Consider the following 25,160-nt stretch of genomic DNA (forward strand, 5'->3'; position numbering starts at 1 on the left):
GTGCCTGCATTAAAGACAGCTGTCTTACATGGTCACCTGTATAAAAGACTCCTGTCCACAGACTCAATTAATCAGTCTGACTCTAACCTCTACAACATGGGCAAGACCAAAGAGCTTTCTAAGGATGTCAGGGACCAATATCATAGACCTGCACAAGGCTGGAATGGGCTACAAAACCATAAGTAAGACGCTGGGTGAGAAGGAGACAACTGTTGGTGCAATAGTAAGAAAATGTAAGACATACAAAATGACTGTCAATCGACATCGATCTGGGGCTCCATGCAAAATCTCACCTCGTGGGGTATCCTTGATCCTGAGGAAGGTGAGAGCTCAGCCGAAAACTACACGGGGGGAACTTGTTAATGATCTCAAGGCAGCTGGGACCACAGTCACCAAGAAAACCATTGGTAACACATTACACCGTAATGGATTAAAATCCTGCAGTGCCCGCAAGGTCCCCCTGCTCAAGAAGGCACATGTACAGGCCCGTCTGAAGTTTGCAAATGAACATCTGGATGATTCTGAGAGTGATTGGGAGAAGGTGCTGTGGTCAGATGAGACAAAAATTTAGCTCTTTGGCATTAACTCAACTCGCCGTGTTTGTAGGAAGAGAAATGCTGCCTATGACCCAAAGAACACCGTCCCCACTGTCAAGCATGGAGGTGGAAACATTATGTTTTGGGGGTGTTTCTCTGCTAAGGGCACAGGACTACTTCACCGCATCAATGGGAGAATGGATGGAGCCATGTACCGTCAAATCCTGAGTGACAACCTCCTTCCCTCCACCAGGACATTAAAAATGGCTCGTGGCTGAGTCTTCCAGCACGACAATGACCCGAAACATACAGCCAAGGCAACAAAGGAGAGGCTCAAAAAGAAGCACATTAAGGTCATGGAGTGGCCTAGCCAGTCTCCAGACCTTAATCCCATCGAAAACTTATGGAGGGAGCTGAATATCCGAGTTGCCAAGCGACAGCCTCGAAATCTTAATGATTTACAGATGATCTGCAAAGAGAAGTGGGCCAAAATTCCATCTAACACGTGTGCAAACCTCATCATCAACTACAAAAACGTCTGACTGCTGTGCTTGCCAACAAGGGTTTTGCCACCAAGTATTAAGTCTTGTTTGCCAAAGGGATCAAATACTTATTTCTCTGTGCACAATGCAAATAAATATATATAATTTTGACAATGTGGTTTTCTGTTTTTGTTTTTTTATATAATCTATCTCTCACTGGTAAAATTAACCTAGCCTAAAAATTCTAGACTGTTCATGTCTTTGACAGTGGGCAAACTTACAAAATCAGCAAGGGATCAAATACTTATTTCCTTCACTGTATGCCCGTTCCCAGGACAGGTAGAGGAGACCATTCTGCTCTTCCGGTCTGTGCAATGTGTGGCTCAACGCTGACAGGCACGACGACATCACTACATCATGCCTGTCTGCTCTGAGCCACTCACAGCTCATGGCAAAGTGAATTCTGGAGCAAGGAGCCATCAGCCCTTTGATCCAGCATTGATTTTAACTGTATACAGTTGAAACCGGGACATCAGTCAGTGGCTCGCGACCCCCCGGAGGACTTCACGCGATCGCCCAGGGGGTCACGACCCACAGTTTGGGAAACCATGGACAAAATAATCATTTCTCATTTGTGTGATCATCATGCCGAGTAGATGCACACCCACATAGAAGAAAAATCACCAGGGAAGGGTGACTTTAAGTAGGCAAAAGTCAATGGCCTCGGAGAGAGAGATGATTCTTCATAAATTTAGCAGTTTGAAGATCTGCATTGTGCCTGACAGTAACTGTGAATTTCTAACCCTTTTCTAAAATCTTATGCCATCACCAGACAGATTTTTATTAGCCTTAATATGGAGTCTATCAGAGGAAAGGGGGTAAATGTTTAAATAATAATGAAAAACATAGTTTTGTGTTTTTATTCTATGTTGTCCTGGCTGTATAAGAATAAATTATAAAATGTTACTATTTTCATATTTGCTGACATCTAGTGGCCAAACAGACTATACACTAGACTAGAAAAAAACGAAGAAAAAAAACCATCTCATTCTGCAGCCTGCAGTGAAATTCAATGTTATCACCTTATTATCAGTGTTAGATGGAGGATGACTGAAGTTCTGATGGTCATTTGTACTGCTTGACTGAGATAAGTAGCTTTCATACTAATTCTGGTCTAAAGTGGAAAGCCTATACTCATAGAGCATCAAAATGAAGAAGTCCTAAAATCTTTTTGCCATTCACAACTCAAAGTTGTGAAAAATTACACCTTATCCTGAAATGGGGATATGTCACTTACGAAAAGAAGGTACATAGAGGAGTCTACATAGAGGAGAGTTACTACTGTGTGTGCCCCCTTAATGCTTCCATTTGGCTGAGAGCCCTGTTTGTTGGGTGCAGGAACACCAATGGACTGCCTTTTCTTAGGTCATTTTTATAGATACTGTGTACATCCAATGAAAACCCTCTAGAAACCCTATACACTAGCCCTATTATAATTCCGCTGGCAAACAGAGTCTTTTTGAGAGATTTTGCAGACATGTCATGGACCACATGACATAACATACGTCATGCTGATTTGTTTCCTGGTTTTGGGTACTGAGTATACCAAAGCATTATTGAAGTGATCAATGAAGTCCTCTAGTGGGACTATAAAATAATGAAATATATTATAAGAATTTGGTTGTGTTAAAAAAATACACATATATGGTTTCGTCACAATTGTAAAGACCCATATAATAACGTTAACATGTAAGTTAACCCCTTCCCGCTCCTGGACATACTATTAGGTCATGGTAAGTGCATCGTTCGTGCTCCATGACATAATAGTACATCAAGGGAGGTTCGGCCATTTCGGCACATACAGGAGCCGTGACAACTGCTGTCTCGACATCTACATTATAGCGGGTGGAGATGGTTGCTATGGCAACCGGAGGCCTAACAATGGCCCCCGGCTATGCCATCTACGGAAGCCTAGTGGGTCCTGACAAAGTCAGGACCCACTATGCTTGCGGTCAGCGAGTAGCATGTAGTGCAGTGCAATAGAATTGCGATCAGGGCCTCCTGCATTCAAGTCCCCTAGTGGAACAAAATAAAAAAGTTTAAAAAAAGTTGTGTAAAAATAAAAGTTTAAAAGTAATAAAAGTAAAAATCCCCATCTTGCGCCACTGGCTACAGGCATCGGTCCCGGAAATTGCGGAGGTCGTGACTACTCTCAAGACTTTATTGGGATATGATAAAACGGACCTAGAAAGACACAAAGAAAGGTCTACAGAACAATTTTTTAAAACTTGGCGTACATTCATTGAACAACATTATCCCACAGCAGAGATAGGGGTGTTCATGCGCACATTTCGACACACATCATGGTATAGTTCACAGAGTATCCAGGGCACGCTAGGCATGCTGATAGCTAGTTAAGAAAATGTTCACCGAGATGGAGGAGAGTTGGGGGGAGGGAAGGGAATTGTTGGCTTTGTTTTGCCTTATTAATTGCTTTGTAACTTAATGATGACAAGTAAAATGGCAAATAATTTTGAAGCTGGAACACATTGTTATTTGATGTACGTATTATTGTATGTGTGACACACACTGCATACTTGTAATTGTTCTGGCTTTGAATAATAAAAATATATTTGAAAAAAAAAAAAGTAAAAATCCCCCTTTTTCCCTTATCAGGCCTTTATTATTAAAAAAATAAATAAACAAATAAACTATACATAATTGGTATCACCGCGTCCGTAACGGCCTGAACTACAAAAGTATTTTGTTATTTATCCCGCGCTGTGAGCGCCATAAAAGAAAATAATAATAAACCGTACTAGAATCACAATTTTTTGGTCACTTCACCTCTGAAAAAATGGAATAAAAAGAGATCAAAGAGTCGCATGTACCTAAAAATGGTTCTGATCGAAACTACAGTTTGTTACACAAAAATCAAGTCCTCGCACTGCTTTCTGATGGAAAAATAAAAAAGTTCTGGCTCTTAGAATAAGGCAACGCAAAAAGGAAATGATTGTTTATAAAAATATTTTATTGTGCAAACGCCATAAGACATAACAAAAACAATAAACATCTGGTATCGCCGTAATCGTATCGCCACGCAGAATAAAGTGAATATGTCATTTATAGCGCACGATGAACGCTGTCAATTTTTTTTAATAAAAAACAATAGTAGAATTGCTGTTTTTTAGTCACCACGCCTCTTAAAAATAGAATAAAAACTGATCAAAAAGTCGCATGCACCCCATGAAAACTAGAATGAATTCTTCAAGGGGTGTAGTTTCTAAAATGGGGACACTTTTAAGGGGTTGCCCCTGTACTGGTACCTCAGAAGCTCTGCAAATGCGACATGGCGCCCAGAAACCAATCCAGCAAAATCTACAGGCCAAATAGCACTCCTGCCTTTCTGAGCCCTGCTGTGTGTCCAACCAGCAGTTTATGACCACATATGGGGTATTGCTGTAATCGGGAGAAATTGCTTTACAAATGTTGGGGTGCTCTTTCTCCTTTATTCCTTGTCAAAATTAAAGATTTGTACCTTTTATCGGAAAAATTAGATTTTCAATTGCACAGCCAAATTCCACAAAATGCAGCAAAAAACCTGTGGGGTCTAAATGCCCACTATACCCCTCGATAAGTTCCTTGAGGGGTGTAGTTTGCCAAGTAGGGTCACTTTTGGGGGGTTTCCACTGTTTTAGCACCACAAGACCTCTTCAAACCGGACATGGTGCCTAATAAAAAGGAGGCCTCAAAATCCTCTATGTGCACCTATGCTTCTGAGGCCAGTGCTTCAGTCCATTACCGCACTAGGGCCACATGTGGGATATTTCTAAAAATGGCAGAATCTGGGAAATAAGTATTGAGTTGCATTTCTCTGGTAAAACCTTCTGTTTTACATTAAAAAAAATAATAAAAAGGATTTTCTGTAAAAAAATAAAGTGTCAATTTCATTTCTACTTTGCTTTAAATTCCTGTGAAACACCTAAAGGGTTAATAAACTTTCGAAATGCTGTTTTGAATACTTTGAGGGGTCTAGTTTCTAAAATAGGGTGTTTATGGGGGGGGGGTCTCTTATATATAGGCCCCCAATGCAACTTCAGAACTGAACTGGAACCTAAAAAAAAAAAAGAGGCTTTTGAAATTTTATTCAAAATATGAGAAATTGCTGCTTATGTTCTAAGCCTTGTAATGTCCTAGAAAAATTAAATAATGTTCAAAAAATGATGCCAACATAAGGTAGACATATGGGAAATGTGAACTAGTAACTATTTTGGGTGGTATAACCGTCTGTCTTAGGCCGGATTCACATGAGCGTGTGCTTTTTGCGCGCGCAAAAAATGCGGTGTTTTGCGCACGCAAAAGGCCCATAAAAGCTCCGTGTGTCAGCAGCATATGATGCGTGGCTGTGTGATTTTCGCGCAGCCGCCATCATTATGACACTCAGTTTTTATTTATGTAAACAGAAAAGCACGTGGTGCTTTTCTGTTTTCATTCATAGTTTTTACTACTGTAGCGCACATCACGCGCGGCACACGGAAGTGCGTCCGTGTGCCGTGCGCGGTTTTCACGCACCCATTGACTTTAATGGGTGCGTGATGCGCGAAAAACGGGCAAATATAGGACATGTCGTGAGTTTTACACAGCGGACATACGCTGCGTGAAAATCACTGACAGTCTGAACGGCCCCATTGACTAACAAAGGTCCGTGCACTGACGTATTATACGTTCGTCTGAATAAGCCCTTACAAGCAGATACATTTAAATTAAGAAAAATGCTATTTTTTCCAAATTTTCTGTAAATTTTGCTATTTTTCACAAATAAACACTGAATATATCGACCACATTTTACCACTAACATAAAGCCCAATGTCATGTTTCTCGAGAAAACAATCTCAGAATTGCTTGGATAGATATAAGCATTCCAAAGTTATTACCACATAAAGTGAAATATGTCAGATTTGAAAAATAGGCTCTGAGCCTTAAGGCCAGAACTAGGCTGCGTCCTTAAAGGGATCCTGTCATCAACATCTTACCTGTTAAACTCACCTGACCCCTCAATGGCCGCAGCTGTCCAGAATTCGTTCCTGTTCTCTTCTTTCCTGAAGTCCTCCTCTGTCAGTAAATGTAGTCGTTTAAATTCTTCCCACCTTTTATGGTAATTATTTTTCCCTCTGGGATGCAGCTTCTTAACCCCGCCCACCGCCACTACCTGTCCGGCCCTGACTGGCTAAGGAGCTGTCAATCAAAAAGAAGGAGGTGGAGTCCACTCTGAGATGCTGGAGAAATGAAAATCTGACTCTTTTCAGATGAAGATTTGACTCTTTTCTGCTCATTTGCATACGGCATGGGACCACTGAAAAACTGAATACTAAAGGTACAGAGCTTACTTAGAACATATTTATAGCTTAGATGACAATGATTTTTCACCCACTTTCACCAGGTATTACTGGCTTTATAGCTAAAATGCTGGTGACAGGTTCCCTTTAAGGGGTTATTTGGGGACCAAAAATTGCATTGCAATAATATATTTATGTAAAACTAAGTAACTCACTAATATACTTTAAATAAAAATTCTGTACTAAATGGTGCAGTTCAAACCTCATGAATTATTCAGGAAGTGCTAGAGCTTTTCTAATAAGGATGACGCTCCGACACTGCCCCACGTGACCGAGCTCTTGCTTCATGTGCTGTTTGTGAACATGACCGCAAGGGGCTGTCGCATTGCCTATTGCTTGAGTCCCGAGCAGAGATCATCAACTAGCACTTTCCTTGGGACTCCAGCACTTCTCCCGACGTCAATATTTGGTAATTTAATGGGTTTCCCATCGCTGGAGTCCCCAAGCAAAGCATCAGCTGATGCTCTGCTCGGGGACTCCACAACTTCTGCCGACGTCACTGTCCATATATGGACAATGACGTCGGCAGCACTACTGGAGTCTCCAAGCAAAGCATCAGCTGATGCTCTGAATGGGGACTCCACAACTTCTGCCCACGTCATTGTCACTGTCCATATATGGATAATGACGTCGGCAGCAGTACTGGAGTCCCTGAGCAGAGCATCAACTGATGCTGCTTGGGGACTCCACAACTTCTGCCAGCACATGAAGCAAGAGCTCAGTCACGTGGGGCCGTGTCGGAGCATCATCATTATTAGAAAGCACTTCCTGAATAATTCATGAGGTTTGAACTGCACCATTTATTACAGAATTTTTAATTAAACTATATTAGTAAGTTACTTCGTTTCACATAAATATATTATTTCAATGCAATTTTTAAGGGGGAAACCGTACCATGAACGGCTTAAAAACTAAGGTGGAATTGCTTTTTTTTCCCAATCCCCCCTCCAAAAAAAAAGCAGTTAATGAATAATTGATATAAATCCCACAAACGAAACCCACATCTTGGAATGCTGCAACATAAGAACAATATTTTTTCCATTAAATGTGCTAATGTTGTGTAAAAGTAGCCAAATATAAAATAAAAAAAAACATTTGGTATCGCCGTAATCATACTTGCCCAAAGAATTGAGCATGTGCAGAACAAAAACGGATCCGTTAAACGTAATGCATAACTGATACAAACAGATGGCATATCAGTTTGTATCCGTCATCCAATGACTTCAATGTTCAAAAACCCGGAAAGCTCCTTTCCGTCAGGTTTCCGTCATTTTTGACGGAAACAATAGCGCAGCAGACTACGGTATTTCTTCTGTCAAAAAAAAAAAGAGAAACCTGATGGAATGGAGCCTAACTGAGCACAACTGATGCAAAAATAAAACTTATTGAAATCAATGGGTTTTTTGATGGAAACGTTAACTTCCATTCTTGTGGTCCTTTGACGGATACGCAAGAACAGAAGCCACAACACAGATTTGAACGCAGCCTTAAGGCAACTCATTATTTATGCTGATGTTAATCAGGAGGCCAAAATAATTAAATGTCCAAAAAGTGACAAGATAGTAGCAGTTCATATGCATATAGCATGAGGCAATGAAACAAAAAAGTGCCAAGTGCAAGCTATAAGGACAGCTGAACATCTAGGACAACCCAAGCTGAAACCATCCTAAGCAGTATATAATGATACAGCATGGTTACCAAGTGATATGAGAAATGGGGGACAATGACAATAAATAGGGTCACTGCACCAGACACCACAACCTGATGCACGTTTCGCATAAGCTTCTTCCAAGGGTTCACAACACTGATTTATACAACCCAGGGTGTAAATATAGGGCGTGCAGGGACAGCGATCCATCTGCCCCATATGAGGAGACAATTACTAGGAATTGTACTATGAAAAGCAACAAGATAAATAATGTGTGAGAGTTGGGGAGCTCAATTACAGATTGTGCATTGGGACCCAGAAGCTCAGACAATCACACAGAACTAAAGAAAAAAAATGTACATCTTCTCTAGTCCCTGTCTTCCACCTAGGCAAAGCTATAGGGAGTGGGCAGGCAGATTCACAGACATACAATTCATATAATCTGAGTGGCGGAAACATCTCTATGACACCCATAGCCCTAAAGGGCATATGGAACGGGGTTGTCAACATGAGACATCCCCTAGGCTGTGCTCCTGTGTCCGAGTATCAGGTTCTGCATCATAATGGTAAGTATTCCTAATTCTCAGGGGCTAACATACCATATGTGCAACCTGTAAAGTTGCACAGGGGTCCAGTATTTGAGGGGGGCCCACAGTCACTTTCGAGACTAAGCTATTGAGTTTCAAGGCTCACAATGACTGGTGGATTGTTAGAGAGACATAAGGAGGTGCTTTATGCTGAGATATTTGAGAGCAAGTTGCCCATATACTGCTCCTGTCTGGGGGGGGGGGGGGTCCTCTGCTGTCTGTTCGCCTCTGTATGTAAATCTTCATGGCTTCTACTGTGCATTTTGGTCTGTAACACAGTGTACAATACAGAACTGTATTGTGGTCTGTTTTGCAGGCAGCATGGTTCCATGTGGGGTCACTGGGGTGCCGTATTATGGATTCAGAGAACACAGTCTGATATACAGTATCCGATGAAACCTGCGGTAATATTTGTATGCGCACTCTGCATAGCAAAATAATCTCGATATACTGGCGTATTTTTATATAGTTGTATGCATGGCACCATTAAAAACATTACCATTGTATTCAGGATCCATGTGATACAAATTCTCAATATGGTCATGTGTATGAGGCCCAATGCTGACTTGACATGTTACAATAGCAGCAGTCCGGTTTCGTCTCTGGTATGCCCCCTATAGCTACGGCAGTGGACTGCAAGGATTTGGAAATGTAAAAAGCAGATGTACAGGAGGAGCAGGGGAATCAGTGGTCCATGTGAAGGAAACCCAACCGTGGAACAATATATAATAAAATGTATTAGTTTGCAATTGTGTCTCTATTGTTGTAACAAAATTGAATATTCTAGGTATAAATTTGTAATTTTTTTTCTGAACAATTGGCTCATACAGAGATCGCAAGATTTCAGAAAAGCACAGGTATTTTAGGTATTTTACTGGGTTGAAATGAATGAGGTGGATATGTGATTCAAGATGATGATATGAATACATATTGCAATAATAATACCTGTCTTTGCTCGAAATGTGACTGAAGAGAAATAACACAATGCTGGGGTCATGCTGACTAAATGTATCTGTCACAATTACCAGACCGGTTACTCGGTAACTATGGGAACACACTGTTAGATGCAACTAATGTGATTACAGCTCTTGCTATGGAAAGTTCACTTGTCAGTAAAGTTCTGGCAAGACAATAATTTTGAGATTTCAACCAACAATTTCAGATAGTTTAACCCCTTAATGACCGGCCTATTTTGGACCTTAATGACCAAGCTATTTTTTACGTTTTTCAATCGTCGCATTCCAAGAGCTATAACCTTCTTATTTTTGCGTCGACATAGCTGTATAAGATCTTGTTTTTTGCGGGACAAGTTGCACTTTTTAATAGCACCATTTTTAGGTACATATTATTTATTGATTAACTTTTATTAACTTTTTTTTTGGGGGGAATAGAAAAAAAATCAGAAATTTCGCCACTCTTTTTTGCGTCCTAAATCTACGCCGTTTACCGTGTGGTATAAATAACACAATAACTTTATTCAGCGGATTGTTACGATTGCAACGATACAAAATTTGTATCGTTTTTCTTTGTTTTACTACTTTTACACAGTAAAAACACTTTTTTTTCAAAATTATTTGTTTTTGTGTCTCCATATTTGAAGAGCCGTAACGTTTTTATTTTTTCGCCGATGCGGTCATATGAGGGCTTTTTTTTTGCGGGACGACTTGTAGTTTTTATTGGTACCATTTTGGAGTAGATGCGACTTTTTGATCACTTTTTATTACATTTTTTTAAAGTCAGTATTCACAGAAAACAGCAATTTTTCCATAGTTTTTTATTATTTTTTTTACGGCGTTCACCGTGCGGGTTAAATAATGTAATAGATTTATAGTTCGGGTCGTTACGGACGCGGCGATACCAAATATGTGTAACTTTTTAACTTTATTTTGTTTTTTTAATAGTAAAGCATTTTGTAAGGGGAAAAGCTGGGTTTTTCATTTTTTTCACATTTTTTTTAAAATTAACTTTATTAAACTTTTTTTTCACTTTTTTACTAGTCCCATTAGGGGACTATAATATGCGATTCTGCGATCGCATTTATAATACACTGCAATACTTTTGTATTGCAGTGTATTACTGCCTGTCCGTTTAACACGGACAGGCATCTGCTAGGTCATGCCTGCGGCATGATCTAGCAGGCATTCACTCCAGGCAGCCTGGGGGCCTTTATTAGACCCCAGGCTGCCATTAGAGACACAGACACTCGGCGATCGTATGGCCGGGTGTCGGTGGGGGAGAGAGGGAGCTCCCTCCCTCTCTCCAAAACCACTCAGATGCGGTGCTCGCTATTGAGCACCGCATCTGAGGGGTTAAACGTGTGAGATCGATACTAATATCGATCTCACACGGCAGAGCAGGCACGCTCCCAGCCCTCAGCTGCCTCTAGCAGCTGAGAGCAGGGAGATCTGACAGTTCCCTGCTCTGTTTACTTATTCCGATGCCACGACGTAAAAAGTCTATGGCATCGGAATAAGGCCCGTTAGTGACCGACGTAGAAACACGATGGGCCGGTCACTAACGGGTTAAAGTTTTTTTTTCCCATTTATGGAATATCCACAGGATGTGGCCAGGGCGCAGCGGGAGCTGAGAAAGGTAGGACGGTGTTTAGGGGGCCCCGTTCTAGAGATAGGTGGGACCCGCATCTATCGGACATTTTTGGCATATCCTGGAGATATGCCATAAGTGTCGAAGATGGGAAAACCCCTTTAAAGACCATGGAAACCTTTAAAGTAACAAATGAAACAACTTTTTAATAGTTTTTTTATGTACATTTTTTTTTACTTTTTGAGATACAGCTCCTATGTATCCTGGATACATAAAAGCTGCATCTTGCGCTCAGTTCCGAAACGGTCAGGTCAGCGGGACTGACGGCTTCGGTAACAGCAGGTCCTGCTATAATTTATCACATCTAAGTTCATGAATATAGATATGATCAATAACCAAGTAGTTTAAAATACCATAATACGTTGTTTTATAAAAAATAAAAAAAGTGTGCAAAGGTAAATAGCATTTAAGTATCACAATTTATTCCAGTTAATTGTTGTACTTATATTAGGATTATAATAAGACATACAGTATGTTTGGGTATCATTACCCCTTTTTGTCATATGGGTACCCCAAATATAAGTTGGTGAAAGGGCTTCTTACTGCTGGGACCCCCTAGCAATCGGCTGTAATCTGTGGAGGCATCAAGTAGCAAGTGTGCAATTTGTCTACAGCACCACTACAGGTGAAATAAAGCATTATACAGCGGCCCACTGAAATCCCCAGACCTCCAGAGATAGAAAGAGAAATGCTCTTTGTAGCAGCTCTCCACTCTAGTTGATAGATAAAGGTCCTGAATAGGGCACCCACTTCTATTAACTTAGAATTCTGGAAAATGGGTTCACTTAACCAGACAACCTCTTTAATCATTACCATGTTATACTTAGAGGGGTTGTCCCACGAAGGACATTTATCACCTATCCACAGGACAGCACACTTATATTTCCGTCAGCCCCATTGAATGAAGGGTGCATGCGAGACCACCGCTCCATTCAAACTCCTCATCACTGCAGTCGTGCAGTGAGAAAGAACTGGGGGCTTGGGACACATTTTAGCGATCGATCTCAGCGATCAGACACTTATCAGCTATCCAGTGGATTTTAAAGAGTAAATTTACTTTAGACCTCATGCACACCATGGTATTACAGCTCCATACAAACTCCAAGTTATGCAGAGCTGTAATATGGCACCAATGGAAGTCTATGGGGCTGTACCTGCCTCTGATTTTATATGGTGGTATATAGAGGTGCCATCGTGCCATGTTCAGATGCCATATTATGGAGACTTTTTTTAAATAAAAAACGTATGTTTAAGAAGGATATTTATGTTATTTCTTTACATGACTCATGCTTAAAGGAGTCTTTTACAACCCCTAAAAAACTGTGCAAGTGGCAGAGGGCACAAGTGATTTGGAACAGTGCCAACATTAAAAGGTGAACACATTAGAAGTTTTTTTTTAAAAAAACAAAAACATTTGGAGCCACTTGCAAGTGTTTTTTTTAGATCCCTTTAACTTCAGGTCAATCAGACATGTCATAAAAGTGTGACTCCCATTCATTACAATGCAGAGTGACAGTGCATCACGGCCACCTCTCCGTTGAGAATGGGAATTAAGACGCCTATTCCAGAAACCACCGGAGATCCAACGGCCAAAAATGAAGAGTTACCTTTGTAAGTGACTATGAATTAGAGGTTGCTCACCACTAATAATAGGAGTTTTTGAAAGAAAAAAAATGAGTTAGGATTATTTCAATCCCACTTTTATGACATGCCTGTTTGGTGCCACTGATAAAAGCTAAACTGAAATGAACATCATAATTTTAAATCACTGCTATATCCATAATTTTCCACTATTAATATCAATAGCCTAAATTTTGGCACATGTAAAGCAATGTTTCAGCTTTAATAGTAGGTGTCAGCACAAATGGGCACATAATAGGCAACGATACAACGGATTAAAACAATATAATTCAGATTTAGGAGTGCTAGTATTGTCTCACCATCAGAGCTTTTATACATTAATGGAGATATAAACTAGATATAATCTAGATTTTTTTATATATATATATATATATATATATATATATATATATATATATATATATATAATCTATTTTATAGTTGTGGCTCAGGGTTCTGTAATATAGAGCCATAGGTACCGCTATATAGTGCACTTATACGGAAATATGGAGGTATTTTCCCATAGAAGCAAAGCTTTCAGGCTTGGATTGGTCCAGCAGAGTACCAGAGGTTTCGACAGTGAGTCCAGGCTCTGACAAAATTATGAGCCCCAAAGATCCACCAGAGGACAACCCTATTTGGAGGTGATTTTAGAGCGATTTACCTGCCAATAGGGTCTATTTGTTATGGCTCGATTCACAAGACAAGAAATAATCGTTATTGATGACAGGTCCTGTGCATACAATGTTACTATGTTATTATTGATTTTAGACACTGTAGTCTATAACTGACTTCTTTCTTTTCCCCATTCACATGTGAAGATTTTATAATGAAAAAAATTATAATAGTCTAAATAACAGTGAAAGACTGACTCTGGTGTGGGGTCTCCGGCAATATACGCAGATGAGGCACCATGTACGTTAATTTAAATCTGAAGTTTAAAAAAAAAAAAAAAAAAGAAAAAAGGATTTAATGTATTTTTTCTGAACAACAACTTAAAAGCTGTATTACATATGTAATACAAACAATGTGTGGGAGGGATCCTCCAGCTCACCTTGTTGCAGATTTTCACTGCGCCCTGCGCCTGGATCTCCATGACGGCTCACGGTGTAGTAGACAGAAAAAAACAACCAAAAGTGGATGGTCCAGCGCAGTCAAATTTAAAATAGAACGTTGTTCCAATTTTATTTGGATGATTAAAACAAGATAGTTCCTGAATGTAAGGGTGAACACATGTATAAGGTGCCTACGCGTTTCAGACGTACACCACGTCCTTCCTCCATGACTGCGCTGGACCATCCACTTTTGGTTGTTTCTTCTGTCTACATATGTAATAGTTTCGGTCGTAATGCATATATAAAGTGGCATCAATATCTCATACATATTTGCGCTATAACAAACAGCTGCCACCTATAGGGCCCACATGTTACCATTATAGGTATATAACTATTATGCCCATATAATGCAAACCACAGCACTCAGATAAATAACATTCATGGAGTCCATTTACTAGCTGCCAAAGTTGCCACATATAACCAGCCATGTCAGCCATTGTGCACTATTAATGCTAGTTATGTTACCCAACAGCTATGCACAATGCTTCCATAAAAGTGTCACAGTGTACCCATAATAGTGTGACATTACCAGCTATTTGGTTGGTCAGGTATAGGATCTTTATAAAGTTCATGAACTTAGATGTGATCATCATTGGCTGGATCCTGCGTGTCAAGTGAATGGTAGAAGGCTGCAATACTGTGAAATGCGTCGGCGATTCACAGTACGAGCTGATAAATACTGAACGTTAGTAAAACTCAGGAGATAATTATTGATTTGGGCAGAAAGCGTAAGGAGATAAACGAGTTGTGTATCAATGAGCAGAAAGTGTCAATTGTGGAAAACTATAAGTATTTGGGAGTATTTATTGACAATAAATTGGACGGGAAGCTAAAGTGCAAAATGCTTTATAAGAAGGGCTCGAGTCATCTGTACTCTTTACGCCAACTGAGGTCTTTTAACGTCTGCTCAGAAATGTTACAAATGTTTTATAATTCCGCGGTGGGGAGTGCAATATTTTTTGCTGTGATTTGTTGGTACGGTAATGCGAGGGTCAGGGACATTAACAAACTAAACAAGATTGTCAAGAAGGCCAGTAGTATTATTGGAGGTGCTATTGAACCGGTTAGTACGTTGGCGGAAAAAAGGATTTTACGGAAATATTATAGAATTGTTGCTTGTCCTCAACATCCGCTATATAGTTATGTTAAATTTAGTAAACAGTTCATTTAGTAAACATTATCTGCACTTAACCCCTTAACGACCAAGGACGAAAATGAACGTCATGGTCGGCTGCTAGTTCCCGCACCATGACGTTCATTTTCGTCCGCATTTCAAACTGTCGCTCTGTGTAAAGACAGAGTGACAGACCCGCGCTGACAGTTGTCCCCGACAGCTGAGACATCAGTCTTGCCGGACAGCGGACCATCGCCGCTGATTTCGGCAGTTAACCCCTTAAGTGCGGCGACGGATTGCCGTCGCCGCATTTAAATGGTTTGAAGCACATCAGCAGCCCCCACGAAGTGATCGTGGGGGCTACCGATGCTTGTCACGGCAATCGGAGGTCAGATAATGACCTCCGGGTTGCCATGCACGGAAGCCTCGGAGGAACAGCCTCCGGCCGTTCCTCCTCTGCTTCCTGTCAGCGTGACAGTCACGTCACAATGACAGTTAGAGTACATTACACTACGTGTGTAGTGTAATGTACTCTAGCAGCGATCAAAGCTGGAAGACTAAGTGTCCCCTAGTGGGACAAGTGAAAAAAGTAAAAAAAAGTAATAAAAATGTTTTAAAAAAAGTGTAAAAATAAAAGTTATAAGTTCTATAAACACTAAATGCTTTTTTTCCCTATAATAAGACTTTTATTATAGAAAAAAAATGAACACGTTAAAAAAGTACACATATTTGGTATCACCGCGTTCGTAACGAACCCAACTATAAAACTATAATGTTATTTTTCCCGCACGATGAACACCCCAAAAAAAATCAATAAAAAACTACGACAGAATCGCAATTTTTTGGGTCACCACCGCTCCCTAAATAAAGAATAAAAAGTGATCAAAAAGTCGCATGTACCCGAAAATAGTACCAATAAAAACTTCTATCCGTCCCGCAAAAAACAAGCCCTTACACCGCTTTTTTGACTAAAAAATTAAAAAATTACGGCTCTCAGAATATGGTGACACAGAATTTTTTTTTTTTATAAATAAGTCATTTCTTTGCGCAAACGCTTAAAAAAATGACCAAACCTATATACATCTCGTATCGCCGTAATCGTACCAACCCGCAGAATAAAGTAAAAATGTCATTTATAGCGTACGGTGAGCGCCACAAAAAAAAACCCTAAAAAACGGTGTCAGAATTCCTGTTTTTTGCTCAGGATTGCAAAAAAATGGAATAAAAAGTGATCAAAAAAAATCGCATGTACCCCAAAATGGTACCAATGAAAACGACAGAGTGTCCCGCAACAAATAAGCCCTCACACCACTCTATTGATGGAAAAATAAAAAAGTTATGGCTCTTGGAATGCGGGGAGTGAAAATCTAAAATATGAAAGCAAAAAATGGATCAGTCCTGAAAGGGTTAATTCATTTCTAATGAAAAAACTTTTGACCACATGTGGGGTATTTCCGTACTCGGGAGAAATTGCTTTATAAAAAAATGGTTGTTTTTTTCCTCCTTTTTCCCTTGTGAAAATGAGAAAATGCAACATTTTAGGGGAAAAAATTTTGATATTAATTTTCGCGCCCTAATTCTAATAAACTCTGCAAAAGACCCGTGGGGTCTAAATGCTCACTATACCCCTAGAAAAATTCCTTGAAGGTTTTTCCAAAATGGGGTCACTTTTGGTGGGTTTCCACTGTTTTGGTCCCTCCAGTGCATTGCAAATGCAACATGGCACCGAAAACCATTCCAGCAAAATCATAAATCCAAATGGCACTCCTTCCCTTCTGAGCCCTGCTGTGGGTCCAAACAGCAGTTTATTACCACATATGGGGTATTGTCGTAATCGGGAGACATTGCTTTACAAATGTTGGGGTGCATTTTCTTCGTTATTCCTTGTAAATAATAAAAATTTCTATGTTGTTTCAGAAAAAAAGTACATTTTAATTCTTACAGACTAATTTCAATATATTTAGCGAAAAACCTGTGTGGTCAAAATGCTAACTATACCCCTAGATAAATACCTTAAGGGATCTAGTTTTCGAAATGGGGTCGTTTATGGGGAGTTTCTATCATTCTGGCAGCTCAAAGCTTCTCCAAATGTACATTGGGGCCTAAAACATTTTCAAGCAAAATATGAGTCCTGAAAGCCTCCGGGTGTTCCCTTCCTTTGGGGCCCTGCCGTGTGTCCAAACAACGCATTAGGGCCACAATGTGGGTATTTTTGAAAACAGGAGAAAGAGGGTGATAGATTTTGGGGTGTGTTTCTTCATTTTCATGGTCGCTTTACAAAGAAATCGGTCTTCAAACAAATACTTTTATGAAAAACGTGAAATTATTATTTTTTTCACCTGATATGCATTAAATTTAGCAAAGAACTGTGGGGTCAAAATAATTACTATACCCCTAAATAAATACCTTGTGGGGTCTAGTTTTCTAAATGGGGTCGTTTATGGGGAGTTTCTATCGTTCTGGCAGCTCAAAGCCTCTCCAAATGTACAGTGGGGCCTAAAACATTTTCAAGCAAAATATGAGTCCTGAAAGCCTCCGGGTGCTCCCTTCCTTTTGGGTCCTGCCGTGTGTCTAGGCAGCGCATTAGGGCCACAATGTTGGTATTTTTGAAAACAGGAGAAACAGGGTGATAGATTTTGTGGTGTGTTTCTTCATTCTCATGGTCGCTTTACAAAGAAATTGGTCTTCAAACTGATACTTTTATGAAAAAAAGTGAAATATTTTTTTTTTCACCTGCTATGTATTAAATTTAGCAAAAAACTGTGGGGTCAAAATACTTACTATACCCTTAGGTAAATACCTTAAGGGGTCTAGTTTTCTAAATGGGGTCATTTGTGGGGGTTTCCACCATTCTGACACCTATGAGCCTCTGAAAACCTGGCTTGGTGCAGGAAAACAAAATGTACTTCAAAATTTATACAATTATTATTCAATTTGTAAGTCCTCTAAATTGCTGAAAATTTATTTTATTTTTTCAAAAGTGCTGCCAAAATGGAGTAAAGAGATAGAAATATATATTTAATTAAAAAAATTGTACAGTATGTGTGTACATATGTGACATATTGCAGTTAAAAATAGGGGTAATTTTTACAAAATTTCTTCCATTTTTCTATTTTTTAATTAATTTCCGCAAATCGTATCAGTCTACTTTTACCACTAAAATAAAGTACAACATATGACGAAGAAAAAATGTCAGAATTACTTGGATATTCAAAACTTTCACAGAGTTATTCTCTGATAAAGTCAGACATACCAGATTTGACAAATCTGGCTTGGTCATTAAGGTACAAACATGCCCGGTCATTAAGGGGTTAAAGTGCACTAAAGACAGGTATATGAGGTCCTTTTTACCTACTGATATAGCCTTATTTAATAGATAGCCTAAATAGTTTTTTATTTTTTAATTGCTATTTTTATATTTTTAAGCTTTATAGTTAGTACTTAATGTCATTTTAGGTATTAACTTTGTTATAAATGAACTATATATGTATTGTTGACTATAATTAATTTCCCTCTTGGGATCAATAAAGTCCTTCTTATTCTTATAAGGAATGAAGGGGAAGCAGCGCTCGTACAAGTGCTGCGGCCCCTTCAAAACAACTGAACGGTGGGCTGAGCCGGTAAAAAAGACAATATACTGCAATACAGTAAGTAGTATTGCAGTATATTGTGCAAGCGATCCAACGCTCACTAGTTGAAGTCCCCTAGGGAGACTAATAAAACAGTTCAATAAAGTTGTTTTTTATATCCTTTTCCCAATTTCCTTAAAAGTAATGTAATTTTTTTTTTACATATTTGGTATCTCCGCTTCCGTAAAACTCAAAACTATTATAATATAAGACTATATAACCCGCATGGTGAACGCTGTGTAAAAAAATGTAAACGCCAGAATTTCCATTTTTTGGTCACCTTGTCTCCCACAAAAAAATGGAATAAAAAGTGAACAGGACCCTGACTGAAATAAATGGAAACCATAGGCTTCCATTTGCATCACCATTTATTTCAATGGTGACGGATCCAGTGCCAATGGTTTCCATTTGTCTCCGTTGTGCAAGCGTTCCGTAGTTTTGACGGAATCAATACCGTAGTCGCCTGCGCTATTGATTCCGTCAAAGCGACGGAACTCTTGCACAACTAAGGCAATCGGAAACCATTAGCAGCGGATTCAATGGTGATGAAAAAGTCAGTCAGGGCTCCGTTCCGATGGAAAGCTCAGACAGTACGTCGGAAAGGAGCCCTGACGCAGAAGTGAACGAAGACTTACCCGCAGAATAAAATTAATATGTCATTTTTACCGCAAGGTGAACGCTGTAAAAATGTAATGTTTTTTTCCACCCCACAAAGATTTTTTTCCCAGTTTCCCAGTTCATTATATGATATGATACACGTAAAGATGCCTTGAAAAACGACAACTTGTTCCACAAAAAAGATATCCTCATACGGCTATATCAACGAAAAAATGTACGGCTTTTGAAAAATGGGGAGGAAAAACCGAAAAGAAAAAACGAAGAATGGCTTCGGCAGCGGCAAGACTTAAAATAGCCATTTACTTACAATGTTGTGTTAGATGGACCAACACTGATTTCCGATAGTAAGACAGTAGCGGAAGTATTTATTTGGCGCCCATTTAAGATTTAATAATTTATGACTAAAAGGGTGTCATGATCTCTAGAAGACTGTTCTTGCTTTTTTGTATAATACTAACAAATTTTTTATTGCGGTTTACATAGCGGCCAGATTTTGCTGATAAGTCTGCTTGCACCTTGAAGATTGTGTACCTGGAGATTTACTTTTGTTTTTAATTTTGTCTTTTACTAATTTCGGTTGCGGTATATATTTAATCTGATATAATGGACAGTTTATTTAGTAACTGATTGCAAATGTATGGGGAGTTTTTTTGGAGTAAAAAACAAATTTGTGAATATATAATCACCTGTCATTTCTTTTACGATATTACAATCTATGTTTGTAATAATTGTAATATTTTTTTATTTATATACTTTACAGATTACTATTTAAAGACATGGATAAATCCCCATCCAAACCTTACTCAACCAAGAAGAGAGTAAAAATACATCCCAACACTGTGACCGTTAAGTACACATCCCATTATCCACAACCTGGAGATGAGGGATATGAAGACACCAGTGAAGATAATGGTGGTTTTGTAGAGGAGAATCCGAAAAAAAGATTACTAGGGGATGCCAAAAAGAAGGGGAGAACCTTCTTTGGGACTATGGATGCCCGACCAAAGCAGATAGAAGATCATGATAATGATCTTGCTCAGCAGTTACAAAGTTTTGCAGACAGTTCTATCTTTCAGTCCAGGAAAATGTGGGCTATACTGTTTGGGTCAGCAATGGCCCATGGGTGTGTAGCACTTATCACAAGATTGGTTTCTGACCGCTCCAAAGTGCCATCACTGGAGTTAATATTCATCCGTTCTGTTATGCAAGTTTTATCTGTGATCATGGTTTGTTATTATAAAGAGGCTCCATTTGGGCCTCCAGGGTATAGACTACGATTATTCTTCTATGGAGTGTGCAATGTTATTTCCATTACTTGTGCCTACACCTCCTTCTCTATTGTTCCACCAAGCAATGGAACCATTATGTGGAGGGCAACCACGACAGTCTTTAGTGCTATACTGGCCTTCCTCTTGTTAGATGAACATATGGCAAATGTTGACTTGATCACTGTGGTTAGCAGTGTATTTGGTGCATGTTTGGTTATGATTCCAAATATAGTTAATGAAGAAAACTCCTTTCTTGGTATCTGGAAGGAAGCCTTTGGTTACACCATGACGGTCATGGCTGGCCTTACCACTGCACTGTCCATGATAGTCTACAGGTCTATCAAAGAGAAGGTTAGCATGTGGACTGCTCTTTTTACCTTTGGATGGACTGGAAGTGTTTGGGGGGCCTGCACAATGTTTATTCTTCAAGAACCAATTATACCGCTGGATGGAGAAACGTGGGGCTACCTTCTTGCAATTTGCTTGTGTTCTACTGTAGCATTCCTTGGTGTCTATTATGCGTTGTATAAATTCCATCCAGCCTTGGTCAGCACGGTGCAGCACTTGGAGATTGTCGTGGCTATGATCCTGCAACTTCTAGTGCTGCACATGTTCCCCAGTGTCTATGATGTAATCGGTGGAGCAGTCATCATGGTCAGTGTCTTTGCTTTGGCTGGCTACAAACTTTACCTAGGAAGATTGGGGAGACAAGATTACCAAGAAATCCTGGACTCTCCTATTAAATGAGGCCTGTTGTCTCTTTTTCCTTGACTGTCTTGTGTCTGTAACAGTGTTGCATACTGCACATTCCACTGTTGAGGTGACCAAACCTGAGATTTACTCCAAAGCCTGGAGAAAAACAATAGAAAAACATAGATTAAGAACGTATTTTAATATAATTGATTCTTTTTTTGTACTGGTTGTGTTATAGTATTATGACTTCATTATGAGTACTTCAATCTTGTTACGGCTGGCTACTTAGAGGACTATGTGGCTACAATAATGGGCAGACCTGGTTAGTAATGGATTATTAGAAATTTGGTGGTATATTGGAATACAACTTTAGAACCTGTCTAAAATAGTTACACTAATATATATATATAATACTACACAGAATGTTACTTTATCCACATACTATATTTTGCCATAATACTAATATCCACATTGGAGGCACTTTAGAAGATATAATTATAAATTGCTTAATGGATAATTCCCTAAAGGGGTTATGATGATAACATGTAGAGCTACAGACATTGTCTGCTGAAGGGTCAGTACAGATACTATCAGCAAATTAAGTCCCGGTAGCCCTGTATATTTTTACCATATCGCTCCTAAAGTGATTCCTATAATATCTTTATAATATGGAACTGTCCTTTAAAGAAGTTAATCTCCATTTTGCGACTATAACAGCTTCCATTCTTCAGGGAAGGCTTTTGACAAGATTTTGGAGTGTGTCTGTGGGAATTTGTGCCCATTCAGCCAAAAGAACATTTGTGAGGTTAGAAGGTCCGGCTCGAATAGATGTTCCAATTCATACGTTCGATGAAGTTGAGGTCAGGTCTCCGTGCAGGCAACACGTGCTCCTCCATATCAAACTCAGTACAGTCATGCTGGAGCAGGAAAGAACCTTCCTAAAACTGTTGTGAAAAATTTGTAAGCATACAACTGTCTAAAATGTCTTTGTATGCTGTAGCATTAATATTACCCTTCACAGGAAATAAGTGGAATAGCCTAAACTCTGAAAAATAACCTCAGACTGCAAATTTTAAAGTAGGCACTATGGATTCCGGTAGGTAGCATTCCCCTTTTATCTGCCAAACCCAGATTCATCCATCAGACCGCCAGATAGGGAAGCGTGATTTGTCAATTCAAAGAACTTATTTCCACTGCTCCAGAGTCCAGTGGCGGCGTGCTTTACACTATGCCATCCAACACTTGGCTGATCTTAGGTTTGTGTGCAGCTGCTCAACCATAGAAACCCATTTCATTAATCTCCCCACACACAGTTCTTGTGCTGATGTCATTTCCAGAGGCAGTTTGGAACTCTGTAGTGAGTGATGTCACAGATGATAGATTATTATACCCCATGCGCTTCAGTACTTGCTCTGTGGTCCATTGCGTCATGGTTGAGCAGTTGTTATACTTAGATGCTTCCACCAGGGCAGATCTAGCAGTTTAGAAATTTTATGAACTGACTTGTGGCAAAGGGGGCAAAAGAGTCGCTAAGTTCTTGAATTCATGTCCTTGATTTTATACTGTAGAGGGGAAGATCACCAGCTAGTCCACAGGATCTATGATGCACGGTGCACGTGATAACGGTCAGCCGGAGCAGAAGGCACAGCATACAAACTAAGGATACATCCGGCACCCAGGCAAACGATCAAATGTACCATTTTTTATATCCAACATTCATGGTACAGTGAGTGTTAAAATACAAACGTCAACTCGTTTCGAACAGACAAACTGTCCTTATTCATGACATGACTTTATTTTATACACTTGTTTGCAATGGGTGTGGCTAAAATACCTCAACTCAATAATAATGAAGGGCGTTCACAAACCTTTGGTCATATATTGCAGATTTACTAAACTGTGTAAGATTTAGATGGCATAAATTTAGATCAGGCAATCTGGAAATGCGCCAAATTTTTACAGCAGCTCACGCTAGACATTTCTCTCTTCCTTACAACAAACTCTTGGTTGGCTTAGTTTTTGTTTGGCTCATTTAAGCCACATCCCTTTCTGCTAAGTCACACCCCTTCCTGCTAAGCCACACCCTGTTTTCTAGACACTTTTTAAAAGTGTCCAGTGAAGCACAAACATCTGCTCTTAAATTAGTCTAAAATGAAATGCGCCAAATTGCACCAAGATTTGGTGCATTTTCAACACATTCTACACACAGACACAGAAGTAAATTTGCCCCTAGTGTATATTTATTACAGCATTCATCAGCTAAATACAAGTTGCTGTTTTTTTAAATAGTCTATATATCAGGGAATGGCTGTTTGAAAAAATTATACATTTAAGTTTCTATATTATTCTACTTGTCAACTATAAAACCTATTTCTAGCACTGCCGTTTAGTAGCAGTTCCACAATGTCATGTTTCTGCATGACATGTAAAGGGTTTGGATGGGAGTTGTGCCATGGTGATCTTGTGTAACTTTTTCTCACATGGTGGCTTACGGGTTGGGCAGACAGGTAGAACAGGTACTGCTTAGTTTACTCTTATGTATGACTAAATCAAAATAATATTAAGGTGATATTCTGATTATTAGACAGCGTTATATGTGCGGTTATGTGTCAAGGGCTAAATGGGACATGTTGGAATGTGATCTTGGCCCATACCGACAATGTACCCCAACGCTGCCCAAAGCACAAATCGATGCAACACAATGGAAATTATGTATTCACTTTTTGACTCTAATTTCTTGGCGTAAAAAAAAATTACAACGGCACAAAAGATGCAATTTGTGGGAAAAATTGCAACAATTGTGCAGTTTCCAACACGTTTCTAAAAAGTGGGAGGAGCTTAGCAGGGCGTGGCCACGCAGGGCTTGACAAATTTACCAAATTTATGCCAGAAGCTGGCCTAAATTGTAGCACAAATCTACTCCAGCCCCTAGCTTTACAGCAAGAGCTGCACCTAATTTATTAAGAGTCATGCGCCTCTTAATAAATTAGGCACATTTTGCTCTAGAGATCTTTATCTTAAGGTTGGCGTATGATATGGAAATCTTAATCTCCCCCAATGTAAGCAAGAAAGAGGGGCCAGAGACAAAGGACTTGGAGATCACAGCTGAGGCAACCTGGGACAATGGGCAGATTGCCCCACAAGTTAAAGCCAGTGTGTAGCCCCAGCCCAAATGCCAACCTTCTCTATAGATAATTATTTTATTAAAGGGGTTTTCCGACTTATTAAGGAAAAGTGGCAGTGGAAGAAGGGATGAATTAAAAAAGAAGCATTACTCACCTCACAGATTCCATGTCGTACTAGCGCCAGAATTTAAGCCAGGCATTACATAAACAGCCATGCCTATATAATCCGAATGCACAATCTACCTATAACAGGTCCCATTTCCCTTTTTGTAGAAATACCAGAGACCCATTTATAATAGGATTCATAAAGAATCATATAGTCCAAATAGTATCTTAGTTCATCCTCAGATTGCAATTGAATATGTAAAAACCTGGTCTTTGCAGTTAAAGGGAATTAGTCTTTCTAAAATATTTCTCATTAGAGAACTACCGGCCACAATCAGCATATTTAGTCTTCCTGAATCTTCCTGAAACAGAAAGAATGAGGAAATTTGAGAGACAAGTCCGGGGGGCTGCAAGACGGGAACCACACATCATCATTAAAGAGGCTCTGTCCCCACATTATAAGTGGCCTATCTTGTACATGATGTGATCGGCGCTGTAATGTAGATAACAGCAGTGTTTTTTTATTTAGAAAAACGATCATTTTTGACGGAGTTATGACCTATTTTAAAAGCTTTATGCTAATGAGTTTCTCAATGGACAACTGGGCGTGTTTTACTTTT

At 39.5% G+C, this 25,160-nt stretch overlaps 1 protein-coding gene across 1 annotated transcript in view; it reads left to right on the plus strand.

Annotated features, from left to right (window-relative positions):
- SLC35G2 (solute carrier family 35 member G2) overlaps positions 1-25,129 on the plus strand; it is a 37,361-nt gene extending 12,232 nt beyond the window's left edge. The window contains exon 2 of the mRNA XM_075861182.1: positions 20,110-25,129. Within this exon, the coding sequence (XP_075717297.1) occupies positions 20,126-21,364 (1,239 nt within the window). The 5' untranslated portion in view covers positions 20,110-20,125 and the 3' untranslated portion in view covers positions 21,365-25,129. The remainder of the gene's footprint in view (positions 1-20,109) is intronic.
- The last annotated feature ends 31 nt before the right edge of the window (positions 25,130-25,160 follow it).

Source organism: Rhinoderma darwinii, chromosome 4 (genome assembly GCF_050947455.1).
Source record: "Rhinoderma darwinii isolate aRhiDar2 chromosome 4, aRhiDar2.hap1, whole genome shotgun sequence".
NCBI classification, from domain to species: domain Eukaryota; kingdom Metazoa; phylum Chordata; class Amphibia; order Anura; family Rhinodermatidae; genus Rhinoderma; species Rhinoderma darwinii.